The 14,379-nt window shown below is 41.0% G+C and overlaps 1 protein-coding gene across 4 annotated transcripts in view; it reads left to right on the top strand.

Moving 5' to 3' along the window:
- Positions 1-14,379, top strand: part of ddr2a (discoidin domain receptor tyrosine kinase 2a) — a 154,925-nt gene that overhangs the window by 73,208 nt on the left and 67,338 nt on the right. For all 4 annotated transcript variants that reach the window (XM_063064906.1, XM_063064909.1, XM_063064908.1 and 1 more), the window contains one exon: positions 13,923-14,024. In XM_063064906.1, coding sequence (XP_062920976.1) covers positions 13,946-14,024 — 79 coding nt within the window. In that variant the 5' untranslated portion in view covers positions 13,923-13,945. The remainder of the gene's footprint in view (positions 1-13,922; positions 14,025-14,379) is intronic.

Here is a 14,379-nt window from a genome sequence, read left to right as displayed (position 1 = left end):
AGGACTTAGACTGATTAGGAGAATGGGCAAGAGAGTGACAAATGAAATACAATGTTGGAAAATGCATGGTCATGCACTTTGGTAGAAGAAATAAATATGCAGACTATTTTCTAAATGGGGAGAAACTCCAAAAAACTGAGGTACATAGGGACTTGGTAGTCCTTGTGCAGAACACCCTAAAGGTTAACTTGCAGGTAGAGTCGGTGGTGAGGAAGGCAAATGCAATGTTAGCTTTCATTTCAAGAGGTCTAGAATACGAGAGCAGGGATGTCATGCTGAGGCTTTATAAGGCACTGGTAAGGCTGCACCTTGAGTATTGTGAACAGTTTTGGGCTCCTCATCTAAGAAAAGATGTGCTGGCATTGGACAGGGTTCAGAGGAGCTTCACAGGATGATTTCAGGAATGTAAGTTATCATAAGAGGAATGTTTTCCTCTGAAGGATGAGGGGGGATCTTATTGAAACCTTTCAAATGTTGAAAGGGCTAGACAGAGTAGATGTGGAAAGGATGTTTCCCATGGTGGGGGGAGTCTAGGACAACAGGGCACAGCCTCAGGACTTCAAACAGATGCAGAGAAATTTCTCTAGCCGAAGGGTAGTGAATTTGTGGAATTTATTCCATGGGCAGCTATGGAGGCCAGGTTGTTGGATGTATTTAAGGCAGAACTTGTAAGGTTCTTGATTGGACATAGCATCAAATGTTACAGGGAGAAGGCCAGAGAGTGGGGCTGAGGAGGGGAGAAAGGATCAGCCATAATTGAATGGCAGAGCAGACTTGATGTGTCAAATGGCCTAATTCTGCTCCTATGTCTTGTCTTGTGGTCTTAACTGGAACTAGCTTAGCTTGGTATCCTGGTTGGTGTGGATGAGTTGGGGCAAAGGGCCTGCTTCTGTGCTGTGTTCCTTTATGACTCTTTAGATGGAGGCCATTCAGGACTTCGAACCTATGCTAGCTTTCAGAGCAATCTCATCACTCACATTTCCATATTTGTGTCCCTACAGCATGTTTTCTTGCAATCATTTCCACCCTGATTCACCATCGCAAGTTATCACATTCCAACTTTGAGTAAAGGGCACCAGTGTGGTTGCTTTTGTTCAACCCGTGCATCATCCAATACAGCTGCACTTGTTTGAAGACAGCTTCATACCCTGGTGAACCCACTGAAAGAAAGTGGTTCCAAGTTTGCTGGAGACCTCTTATACTCAGTCCTGCAAAATATACTCCATTTATCCAATAAACTCCACTCATTCACTATTTGCAATGTCAAAAATGTAACAGTAACCATTAACGTCAGGGCCAGACATTACGGTACTCTTCCCGATTTCTTGCATCTAATCCACCATGCTTTATCATGAAAGTTTGCCATCCTGTCCATGAATTCTATTGCAGAATAACATGTATCTTTGTAATTCAGCTCACTTTAGCTAGTTTTGTCAGCGAATTCTAAGACCACAGCCTTGGATGTATTGGCAGGGTTCTAACAACATTTTTCATTACCAACAGATTTGGGACATAAATAGCACTTAAAAATTTCAAATTTTTTATTTTTGGCTTCCAAATTCTCAACACTTCTGAAAGTGTTGCAGTTCTGAAAGAGATAAATGCTTATGTTGCCAAGAACTGCAAAATTTGTTTTACTTTTTAAAATAAGATTGTCAAGTATGTCCAAATGATAATAAGATTTTGTCTTTGAGAGCTCAGAATTAAGTTGGAGTAATACTGAGTCTGAATTCCTATGGGTTGAGTTTTTCTTTCTTTCCTCTGGTGGTCCTCTGCTTAGAGTTGACAGCCTCAGCCCTGTTTGAAAGTTAAAACTAATTCCTGAAAAAAGGGCACAAAATTTGCAGTGTCACTTGGAAATAAACAATTCAACTTTAACAGGAGGTGAAATTTCCATTGGCATAGTCCTGAAGTTTTGGCTAAAATAGCAGAGTTTTAACATTGAGAGTTACTGTTGATATAGCTGCTCTACATTTGATATTGATATTGAATACAAAAATATCCATGTGTACAGCATGAATATCTCAGGTTTCAAGTTGAACTCTTCCCTAGTGGAATTGACTAAAGAACATCAGGGTAAGAGTTAGAATAAGTTGCTTAACTTATAACAAAATGCAGTTTAAAACATAATTAAAACATTGAATGAATTTTAATCACGTTTGATGTGTTTTTTTTTTACTTTGGCTATTCAGATGTAGAAGTGAGATTAATGTTTCAAGATTTCCAGCCAAACGCAAAGTTGTAGAGGAGCTGATGGAATTCACAGAAAATTGGCATGTACAAAAATGGGTTGCTAAGTGCAACTGCAGTGTTTTGGGAAAACATCGTAATATTTTTGCCCATATGTTCACGTGATTGGAATGTCTAACGCCAGCATTCCACGACAGCCAAACTAAGAGCTTATTTCTCCTTGACATGCATTTTGAGGCAATTTTAAGCCATTCTTCAAGTAGAAGTTTCCTGGATTTTTGGTGAGGCAACTGTACAGAAAAGAATAAAAGCATTGATATTTTGATAAACAACTCTGCAAAGAAGATTAAGCAATCTTATAAGCACACAGGTAGAATGAAAAATGCCAAAACCATCTCTACTTCACAGAACAGTTAATATTTTAGGTCAATTGCCTTTCCTCAGAACCGAGATGTTTGTGATAGCTGTCAGTTTCTAACATTCTCACACCAACATAAGTTCTTTGGTCTAGTTAATGACCTTTTCTCACTCAGCAAAAATAGCATCTGGCTTCCAATTTTCGGCACACCTAATATTTTGCTAATGTTCAGTTTATGAGGTGCATTTATTCATAATTTATTGAGGTAGTTGGAATATATTGAGGCCAAGTATGAAGCAATAATTGTACTTCAGAAGTTATCTACTATAGAAGTAAATGTATATTATTTGGCATATAACCGAAGACTAGACCAACTCATGAAATGTGCTCAGCAGACCACAAAATATGTGACAGAATGACCCCTGTACAGTGCAGGAACAGGTCTTTGGCCCATGATACTGTGCCAAACTAATTAAACTAGTAATTAAATGTCTCAACTAATTCCTTCTGCCTACACAATGTCCATATCCCTCCATTCTCTGCCTGTTCTGTGCCTATCAGATTAAGAGATGCTTAAATGCCTCTGCTGTAGCTGCCTCCACGACCAGTCCTGGAAGTGCCTTCCGGGCACTCACTTCTGTACTTTTTTTTAAAAATCACTTGCATCACACATCTCCCATTTGAACCACCCCAGCTCAGCATGCCCTCTTGATCTTGGCGTTTATGCGTCTATCTAAAGGCCTCTTAAATGCCATAGACACTGTATCGCATCTATGCCAGGACCCCAAAACTCAACACAGTTGTCTTCCCCAGCAGTAAGGCTGATCAGCAACACCACTCAGTAACCTACTCCCCCAGCAGCCACTACTTTATCATTTCCTGCCAGTTACCTTAGGTACAGACACTCCTGTGCCTAGCATCACTTTATGGGCGTGCAATTAATCTATGTGCAGTATATAAGCCATCTTATTTACCTTTGCTGTGTTTTTATTATCATTGTATTCTTTATCTTGTGGGGAGTTTTGTGCTGCATCAGATCTGGAGTCACAATTATTTTGTTCTCCTTTACTCTTGTGTACTGGAAATGACATTAAGCAATCTTGATCTAGTGTTAGCAATTTCAACCCCGGGGGAAAAAGGTAACGGCTGACTATTCCTCTTGTAGTCTTATAAACTTCTATCATGAAAGATGATTATCTTAAAGCACAAATAAGGGTAATAAATGACATGATTTTCAGTAAACCATCAGGCTTATTCACGCAGCTGGCAGATCATCATTGTAGCCAAGAGTTGGTGCCAGAGAATTTGCATTCCAAGCTATCTTCATGTGGCACATGTAGTGAATATTAACTCATACAATGCCGATACAAGAGCTAAACAGACAATGGTAGGATTTGGTAGTTACTAGTGGAAAGTTGTTCATTTATTCACACTTCTTCAGATCATTCAAGATAGTTTTCAAATTAAGTAATAATCTTTCAATCACTGCCACGATAATCAAAGCCTTCCTAGGTAAGAATAAGGGTGGTTTTGCTTGTCAACTTGTTTCAGCATCTCACAGAATGAGTGCACTGAGGGTCTAAGACAAGTCATTGAGGTGAAGCATCAGCCGACATCTGCCAATTACAGTTTGGGATATTCATGCCGATGCAGGGAGAAGCTGCAGTTGTGTGGATCTGATTCTTGTAGTAAAGACAGTGAAGCAGAGCACAGGTCAATGCCTTACATGTAAAGGTAGTATGCCAATTGCAAGAGAGAGGAAAGGCTTCACTGTCTTTGAAATTTGGCATAAATATTTACACAAAAGATTTATTGCTTTACTTCTGGACATGTTTCCATTTGACCGTATGTATGCAATTTGCATAAGGGAAATTCAGCTCAATTCTGGCAGCTATTTTGCCTCTTTCTGTAGATATCACGTAGCCAATGAATGCCTAAACAAATGTCATAACATCCAAACAGACTGTTAAGGCCATCAATGTTTCCTCAATTTATTGTATAGGCTGGGCTATCAGGAGATGGTGCATTCTCCTTGGAACTTGTAGTAAATAACAAATGCAGAGGATGCTAGCTTCAAACACAATTGTTGTTTTGAATGTATAAGGTAGCTCAGCAATTTTCAGAGATGAGGAAAGCCTCTGATTAAATTGAACAGACTTTCAAACATTCTAACTTCAAGCTATTGCATCCCACACAATGCTGGAGGAGCTCAGCAGACCAGGCAGCATCCATGGAGGGACATAGTCGATGCACTGGTCTGCAATCCTTCAGCAGGGTTGGAAGTAAGGGGTCAGAAGCCAGAAAAAGAAATTGGAGGTAGGGGATGGAGTGCAAGCTGGCAGGTATTAGGTGAGACAAGGTGAGGAAGGTGTGGGGGGGGGGTCGTGGCAAATGAAACAAGAAGATAGGAGGGGATATGTGGAGTGATGAAGAAATCTAATAGAGGACGGTGGGCCGTGGAGAAGGAGGGGAACCAGAGGAATGTGATGGGCAGGTGAGAGGAGAAGGGGTGAGGGTGCAACCAGATTGGGGAATGGAAAAAGAGTAGAGAAGGGGGAGGAATTATCAGAAACTGGAGAAATTGATACTGATGTCAGCAAGCTGGAGGTCACCCAGATAAAACAAGGGGTTGGCTTTGTCATGACATTAGAGGTGGTCATGGACAGACGTATCAGAATGGGAATGAGAAATCGAACTGAAATGAGTAGCCACTGGGGTATCCTACCTTTTTCAGCAGAGAGAATGAAGGTGTTTGACAAAGCTGTTCCCCAGCCTGCGTTGGGTTGGCTCTCACTGATGTAGGGAAGGCCCACCAGAAGCACTGGATACAATGCATATATAACATTGACAGGTTCACAGGTGAAATATCGCCTCACCTGGAAGGACAGTTTGGTGTCATGAGAGGTGGAGAGGAAGGAGGCATAGGGGAAAGTGTAGCACTGTCTTGCTTGCAGGGGTAAGTGCCAGGAGTGAGTTAAGTGGTGAGGGATGAGTGAACAATGGAGTCATGTAGAGAGCAGCCCCTACAGAAAGCAGAAAGGGGAAGTGGGGGTTGACTGTTTATTTCCCTCCATAGATTCTGCCTGACTTGCAACTCCAGAATCTCGTGTTTAATCTTTAAGCCATTATTTTGAATTTTTTTTTTTTTTTGGCTAAGTGTACCCGGAGGGGGAGGGTGTAAAAAGGAGCTTCCTAGTGCTCTGACCAAAATTTCACTTGCCATATATTACAACCCAAAAATTTGTTAACTCATTGTAGTTTGTGGGATTTTGCTTGTAAATTGGATATTATATTTCTCCAACTATTCTGAGTAGACTATTTTTGCTGCTATTGGCAATGGGATGTTTTGACCAGGACACCAGGGAGAATTCCAGCTATTTCTTAAGATCTTCAACATATGCCTGGAAAATCTTAAGATCTCCAGCATTTTGGGAAATGGCACGGGTTTCTTCCAGGTATTCCGGTTTACTCCCACAGTCCAAAGACACGCTGGTTGATAGGTTAATTGGTCATTGTAAGTTGTCACATAATTTGGCTAGGATTAAATCAGAGGATTGCTGGGCAGTTTTGTATCCCAATTTAAAAAACAATTGAGCTATCAAAAATTTATAATTGAACTGTGTCCCATTAAGTCTATTCTGGCCATCAAACAGCCATTTACAAAGGCCTGTTTCTGTCCTCTGTGATTATGGTATTCTACAACATAACGAAGGTTACAAACTTCAAATAATAGCAAGAAAAATGGTTAGAAATTGCAGAGGGTTTTTGTATACTAACCACTACCACCATCCATTATTACAACTGTCTTTTCAAATTAATTCACCTATCTAGTTACCCAAAACAGCATTAAAATTTATTGGGAAGAATGTGGAAGATTAATTAAAATAAGTGGTACAGGGAGGAAAAAAAGTTGAAAGATTCTTCAGATCAGATGTTGCTTAATGTAATGTTTTAGGTATATTAGAATGGGGTCTTGCATGTGTTGATTTCCTTATTCCATTTAATAATGTCTGTTTTAATCAAGCTGTATGAAATTTGCTGCTGATCTATTTTGGTTGTGGCTTTCTTCTCCAGATTAGTTCCCTTTCTCTACTTTTGGAGGGTGGGTGGGGGAATGCTGTTACTCACTTTGAAAAATCGATGCAATTAGTGCACACGATGAAAGTTCTTAATAAACCACTTTCATTCAGTAATACTGCTATTATTGACTGTTGCAGTAAAAATCCAAAAGTGAGTAAGTTTTATAAAATAAACTTTTCCAATCATTTCCAAAATTCTTTAACTGCACCAGGTGCACATCGGCTCGTAATTCAAGGGCATGGGTATGATCCATTTTTCTTTTGCTGTGCACTAGAAATGCAGTTACTGTATCAGAATGAAATGGGGATTTGCATTGTTTTGGAGGAATTAATACAATTTGTGCCAGAAAGTATAGTAAATAATGCTATGTGTGGGACCCAGAGTAATGTGGAGCATATTAATAGACACTGGATACGCCCCTAATTTTCTTATATTATGTTCATATTATTTTTATTGCTTTGGTTTGTTATTTTGTTCATTCACAATTTGATTAATGTTCAGTTGCACTAGCAACGGTAATATTTTAGTGGGTTAGTTGATGGTTACAAGCGGCAAAGCTTATACAGGCACTTGGGGCAGCTGAGGGGTCCTGGGGGGCACGGGAGGGCGCACGTGATGGAGTAGACGGAGACGCCCCTGCAGCATGCATGGTAAGCCGATGCGCTTGTGTTCCTGTATTTCCAGAAAGGAAAATAAAGATGTTATTTTAAACTTCTGCACACCTGGAAGTCCCTTTTGTGTCCAAGTGTGCAACATATGTAAGCTACTGTACATAGCTTCTTGGAGAGGCTTCAAACAACAGTGATCATCTATCTGCTTTTTTAAATTAGTGTTTGCCAAAGAGGGAGAGAGGTCGGTCTGTGGGGAAGTCCATAGTCCATCCATGCCCGTTTTGTTTGATTCTGATTATCAAACCAATGTCCATAAAGAAAATTGCTTATTCACCCAATATAAATATCCAAGTTGGATGGGCTCTTTGTAAGTTGCAAGGAAGAAATGGGTGGGAAGATGATAGCAGAGTCTCGCTCTAGACCAGATGTTGTAAGCTCTGACCAATAGCTTATAATTGCAAAAGATTGCCTATGTGCTTCCATTTGAGTAAGCTGAATAAATATTTTAGAAAAATAAAAGGCACAGATTAGAAAATAAAAGCTGGCTTTGATGTTGGTTTCTGTTACAGTAAGGGTTCAGGGAGGCTCTACCGCAAGTAGCAGCAGAAACAGCTTCCGTTCTCCCACAACCATTGTTTATCTTGATGAGCCCTTGACAGAAGCACCAAATCTTTCAAAAGCTTCAATTATTCATGATCAAATAGATTGTGTATTGATTCTCTGATTATCCTTTTAGTATTCTGCCATGTGTGTGCCAAGTGAACAAAAAAAATCTGAAAGTTGGAGCGGTGGAATATTATTTTTTCCTCACTTTCATCCTGGATATTCAAACAGCACGTGTGATTCATTGCGGATCAAAATTGAGTCCCACCCCCTCAACTCCCAGTTTGAGCAACTGTTGAAGCTTCTCGCTAACACATCTGACCCTGAACAAAAATAATGAGATTGTGTATGGCTATGTAGGAAGTTTTGTATTCCAGGCAAAGCTTTATAAATAACTAAAGAACCTCTTTCCTCAGCAGAGCAGTGCCAGTGTTAATGGAATACGTTGCTACATGAGTCTGTTTTGAATTAGTGACACTGGGCAGACTCAGAGTGGTATTTCATAACTGTATATATTCTCCATCCAAGGTTTGCAGTAACATTAACACATGGGATAAGCGAAGAATTAAGCTGCTTTTTTTCCTTCAACATCAAGGATGACTTGCTTCCACTCCAGTTTCGTGTGTTCTGAAATGGCCAATGTGGGGCCTACAGATTCAGTCACAAGTAGAGTAGGAGGATCCTGAAGGGGCAAATGTGAGAACAGTTCGGGTGGTGGTACATCCTTTCCCTTGCCAGGCAGGGTTTCTGTAATCCCGTCAATGGGGCTCTGGTTCTCAATGCTATCTTGAGTGCGGCTGAAGTGGTTGTGGGCAAGGGTTCCTATATGCTAGTGGGAATGACACCCTTTATTAAAATGTGGTTTTATTGCCACTTGTGCCAGCCTAACACTCTCTCGAAGTGATGGAACTTGGAGCAGAGTGCCTATCTTGGAAGTCTGTGCGAGTGATGTGGCCTGTCTATCTTGACTAAGTGTGGTTTGGTTGTCAGTGATGGAGGTGTTGGCCTGGACCATTTGCTTACTGTGTCAATGCAGTTGGAGGATTTTTCGCTGTTGCCTCTCCAGGACTTTGAAGCGTTTGTGGGAGTGATTTGTGCCCTGGAAGGGAAGAGAAGGATCACTTTGAGGGAGCTTTCGATTGTTTTCAATTGCATTGTCAAGAAGCTTTATTGTCAAAGGGTGATGTTGTATACAGGGGCAGATTGATATGGGGCCTTTTATGCACATGTTAAATGATAGCATATGCTTCAAGGAGTTAGCAGTGTGATCTCTGAATGTGCACATATTCAAATGAGGTCCATTCACTACAGGAGGGTAACTGCAGATGAAACATATTCATTATGGAGTGAAGGCAACATGGGTTGAAAAGTATCCCCACACAGTGCACATTAGATCCATTCCAATGGGAAGTTAAGAGGTGAGGGGCAGCAATACCAAGCAGAAAATTAGAGATGTTTATGTCTTTATCAAAGCTTCCAGAGAGAATAACTGTTGAAACTCTTAACTCTTTCAGAGCCTGAAAAATAATATTAAGATGGTACATGGCTCTTGAAGCACTTTTGACAAACCAAGCATTGTCTTTCAACAAGACAAAGATCTTCCTTGCTTAAGTGGAGCACTGGCAGCATTATTCGAATAGTTAATATCTGGTCTTCTCTGCTTAAGTGACATTAGGCAGACTTTGATTAGTATTTGACTTTGTACACATTCCAAGTTTCATAATAAGATGTTGACTGAATGATAGTGAATTCGGATCCCGTTTTAAAGTTCTCTTATTAAAGTGGGCAGATGTTGAACCAAATGATACCTCACCATTCTACTCTATCTCGGAAGCCAAGTTCTCAGAGCAGATTGGTCATCATATTTTGTCTAGTTTTGCTTGTTTTTGCATCCTCCAGAGACTTTAGATTACCATCGTTTCCTGGAGGCACGTTCATGCCTGTAATTACCCCTTTCCCACAGAATAGAAGTATATAATGCATCATAAGCAAACAGCCTTGAATCAAACTTGTGCAGTGTCATTTCCTTATGCATAATGTGAATACAGGACAGTGCTCTACTATTGGATTGAGCAGCAAGTTAACCTTGTGGTCATACCCACTTATGATTAAGAATAGTCTGAGATCTGGGGTCACTATTATATTGAGGCTGCTGTGAGCAAAATTAATAGTTAGATCTCATTTTGTGATTAACATGAGTATAGTCAAATTACAGTATTTTCAGGGAAGCAATTTTGGTTACCAGGCTTCCTCTTACAAATCTTCCTCTGGGTGGGGGGGGGGGGTGCACAAAGTTCCTTCACCCCACAACCTTAACTGTTGAATGGACCAAGAAATTGGTATTATTTACCTAATGGCACATTTAAATTATTTGTTTCAGAACTGTAAAATTCACTTAGACTGCTTCCCACGGTGATGTGTGGCAAACCTGGACACTATTCTTAACAATTGTGTAGATCAGATGTATAGATGCAGTCCTGTGAATATTGTTCCGACACCTGTGGCTTTTGTGACTGAGAATCCATTTCTGAATATCCTCAGCAAGGTCAAAGCTTTATAAATTAATGACGGCAGACATAGGTTCCAGTTTGTTTTCAAATTATAAAAGCAAGTAAATGCAACAGCAAATCATAAACAGAAGATTCTGCAGATGCTGAAAATCCAGAGCAACACACAAAATGCTGGAGGAACTCAGCAGGCCAGACTGCATCTATGGAAAGGAATAAATAGTCAACATATCGGGCTGAGGAACTTCATCAGGACTGGAAAGGAAGGGGGAAGGACAACAGATTACAAGAGTGGGGCAAGGGAAGAAGGCCAGCTGGAAGGTGATAGACGAAGCCAGGGGAGTGGTAAAGGGTTGGAAAAGGAATCTCTTGGGAGAGATGTGGACCATGGGAGAAAGGGGAGGAGGGGGGAACCCGGGGAGGTGATAGGCAGGTGAGAAGAGGCAAGAGGCCAGTATGGGGAATGCAAGAAGGGGGAATGGAAGAAGAGGGAAGGGGGGGAATCAAAAAAGAGAAATTGGCAGAAGAAAAATTTGCATGGGAGGCTACCTAAATGGAACGAGTTGTTGCTCCTCCCCCCAGAGAGTGGCCTTCTCAAGCAGAAGAGGCGGCCTTGGACCAACATGTAAGAATTGAAATGGGGATTTGTCGGGTCTCTCCAACATAGAGGAGGCCACACTGGGAGCACTGGATATTATAGATGACACCAACAAATTCATAGGTGGAGGGTTGCCTCACCTGGAAGGACCGCTTGAAGCCCTGAATGGAGGTGAATGGTGAGGTGTGGCATCTCTCTCACTTGTAGGGATATGTGCCATGAGGGAGATTAATGGGGACGGACAAATGGACAAGTGAATTACAGAAGGAGTAATCCCTTCAGAAAGCGCAGAGTGGGGGAGAAGTAAAAACTTATTTTCTGGTAGAATCCCGTTGAAGATGGCGGAAGTTATGGAGAGCGATGTGTTGAATGCAGAGGCTGATTGGGTGGTAGATGAGGGCAAGAGGAATGCTATCCCTGTTAAGGCAACAGGAAGATGGGGTGAGTGCAGATGTCTGGGAAATGGAGGAGATGCGGGAGTGGGCAGCATCAATGGTGGATAAAGGGAATCCCCACTCCCTGAAGGAGGACATCACTGCCCTGGAAAGGAAAGCCTCATCCTGGGAACAAATGCGATGTAGGCAAAGGAACTGAGGAAAGGAAATCGCATTTTTACGGTTGAGGTATAGACAAGATAGCTATGGGAATTGGTAGGTTTATAAAAGATGTTGGTAGACAACTTGTCTCCAGAAATGCAGACATTTCAAGAAGGGGGAAGTGCAAAATCATATAAACAAAAAATGCTGAAAAAACCTAAAGCAACTGCAACTCTTACAAGAAGAGTTGCCATAGCAATTTTCTTTTACTGATTTTAGACGTTAATTGGAGAAATGCTTAATTTTCCATTGTTTCCCAATATAGTGGAAAAGGAGTATGCAAAATTACAGTAAAATTAAACTGAACAGTATTGTACAATGTTGCGTCATCCATCACTGTACTGCAATGAAGTATCTATGTGATCTAAAGTACAGCTGACATCTGTGGGAGTTTACCTCCATTGAGTCAGAAGGGCTCGTGTTTCTCTTCACAAACCACAGTAAAATTGACCCTCTGGCGCCTAGAGGGATTAACCTTTTGGATGAAGAGTTAAGCCAAGGGCCTGTCAGTTCTCTTATTTGGATGGTAGTAAAGCCATGGTGTTACGCTGAAGAAACAGATGGATTTTTGTCCCAGTCTGCTAGCTAACATTTCGTTTTCAAACGTTTCTAAAACAGATGAACAAGTCACCATCAAATTGCTGTTTGCTCATAGAGCCATATAACAAAGAAACAGTCTCTTTGGCCTAATTGGTCCATACTGACCAAATTCCCATATAAGATGTCCTGTTTGGCCCATATTTTTCCTATCTAGGTGCATTTTGGATGCAGTTAATGTACCTGCCTGAACTACTTTCTCACAAACAGACCAACTGCTGGGAGAAAATGTTACCTCTGGGATTCCTTTTAAATCTCTCCCTTCTTATCTTGAACCTATACTCTCTAGTTCTTTCCCTAATCCTTGGTGGGGGGGGGGGGAAGCGAAGAGTGAGCGATGACCTTATCTATGCCCTTCATAATTTGATACATCTCTTTAAGATCACCCTCATTCTCCTACACTCCAGGGGAGCAGCAGCTCAACCTCTCCCCATAACTCATTTCTCAACCGCTGGCAATATCCTCATAGATCTGCTCTGCACTCTTTCAAGGTTAATGCACCTAGAGCAGGGTAACAATATGTTCTACAGCTGCAGCATTTCACCCCAACTTCTATACTCAGTGCCCTGACTGATAGAGGCCAGTGTGCCAAAAGGTTAACCACACTCCCACGGTGAAGCCACTTTCAGGGAACTATGGTCTCCTTGCTGTGCTTTTCCCTGCTTCATTGTTGTAATTGCACATCAAGATTACTTAATTGGGACCTACTAAGGGTGCATAAAATCTAGCATTTCATTCATGCTTGCTACTAACCACTATGCTATAAACTGCAAGTAATGAGGACTAATCTAGATCTGGGAAAATGCAAACACGTGTAACTATTTTTTTTGAAGAAAAAGGTCTGGTCTAGATTACGTTTGGTATTTTTAACTAATTGTGGCATACTCCTTATTCAGACTGAACATTTTGCTTTTAGTCAGACAGCATAAAAACAAGCCTTTCTGCCCACCCCGTCTGTTCTAACCTTGTTGCCCATCTACATTAATTCCATTTGACCATAGTGGGCCCACATCCTGTCTTATTGAAATCACAACAATTATTTGTTGGAAATTATAAGAAAAAATGATGGAAATCTAAGATAAAACCAGTAAACGTTGGAAATACTTGGCAAAGCAGCAGCAGCAGTGGGAAGAGAAAGAACTCCATCAGAAATAGAAAGGCGACAGAAGAAACTTGTCAAGCTCAGATGGGGTGGAGCAGCAGAGTGGCTCCAGAGAGGGTAAAACTGTGGACATATTGGAATAAGCTATAAATAAGATCTTCTGCTCAAAGTATGAACAGGACCTGTTGGAGAGTGAGAGCATAACCAAACACAAAGGAGCACAGAAGGTGTGGAAATGCAGAGCAGAAAGGTGTGCCTGGCAAGTCAGGCTGGACATGTTTTTTTTTACCCCCTCCTCCTTCTATTTTTTTTGGAGTGGAAGGCAAGTTTTGTCCATATCACACTGGTGGCAGATACAGACATAGAAATCAAGTTATTTGAAATTGTAAAAAAAATTAGTAAAGACTAGAAGTCTGCATATGACCAGAAGATGAAAGACTTTCCTCAAACTTGTGCTATTACTTGACGTGTAATTTAACTATGTCTGTATAAACATTATACATTATTTAATGCAGTAGGTGAGGCATCATTTGCTTCATTTCTGAAATCCATGTATGTGGACAGTGTGGGTGTTTCCAGGCATGTGATAGAAATAAACCAACTGTATATGACCTCCATCTGTTTCTGGGGTGTTAAGATGATTACTTGCCACTCAGGACAAATTCTGATTCTCTCCTCAGGACTGGAAATTCATCCATTTAAAATGATCATTGCTCCCTTTCCGATGATGCTGCTGATGCTGATACATTGTCTTGGGCTTGCCGGTGCTCAGGTGATCCCAGGTAAGCTACCGCACGTCACTTTCTTCCCAGTCGTAACCGTAACTGAGAGGGAATGGTGCAGTTTGCTGTGTTCACCCTGCTTTATCTGGCCTTGTCAGATTGGTGACAGATTGTGCATTAAGTGCCAAAGAAATCTTCAGTTAAAAAATGCAGTAAATTTTCTAAACTGTACGCTCTCTTGCCAAGATGTGTTAGTGCTGAGGGGAGTGAATATGTAGGATGTAAGAATTCTTGAGGCTCAACCAGATGGTTTTGTTTCAGACAGTATTGATTCTCTTCTGTTGTTGCAGCTGCAGTCCTGTGGGGAAGTGAAGCAACACACAAAATGCGAGGAATTCAGCTGGACAGACAGCAT

This window comes from Mobula hypostoma, chromosome 12, assembly GCF_963921235.1.
Source record: "Mobula hypostoma chromosome 12, sMobHyp1.1, whole genome shotgun sequence".
In the NCBI taxonomy this organism is placed as follows: Eukaryota; Metazoa; Chordata; class Chondrichthyes; order Myliobatiformes; family Myliobatidae; genus Mobula; species Mobula hypostoma.
The sequence above is the reverse complement of the archived record's forward strand: the minus strand, read 5'-3'. Positions and strand labels throughout refer to the sequence as shown.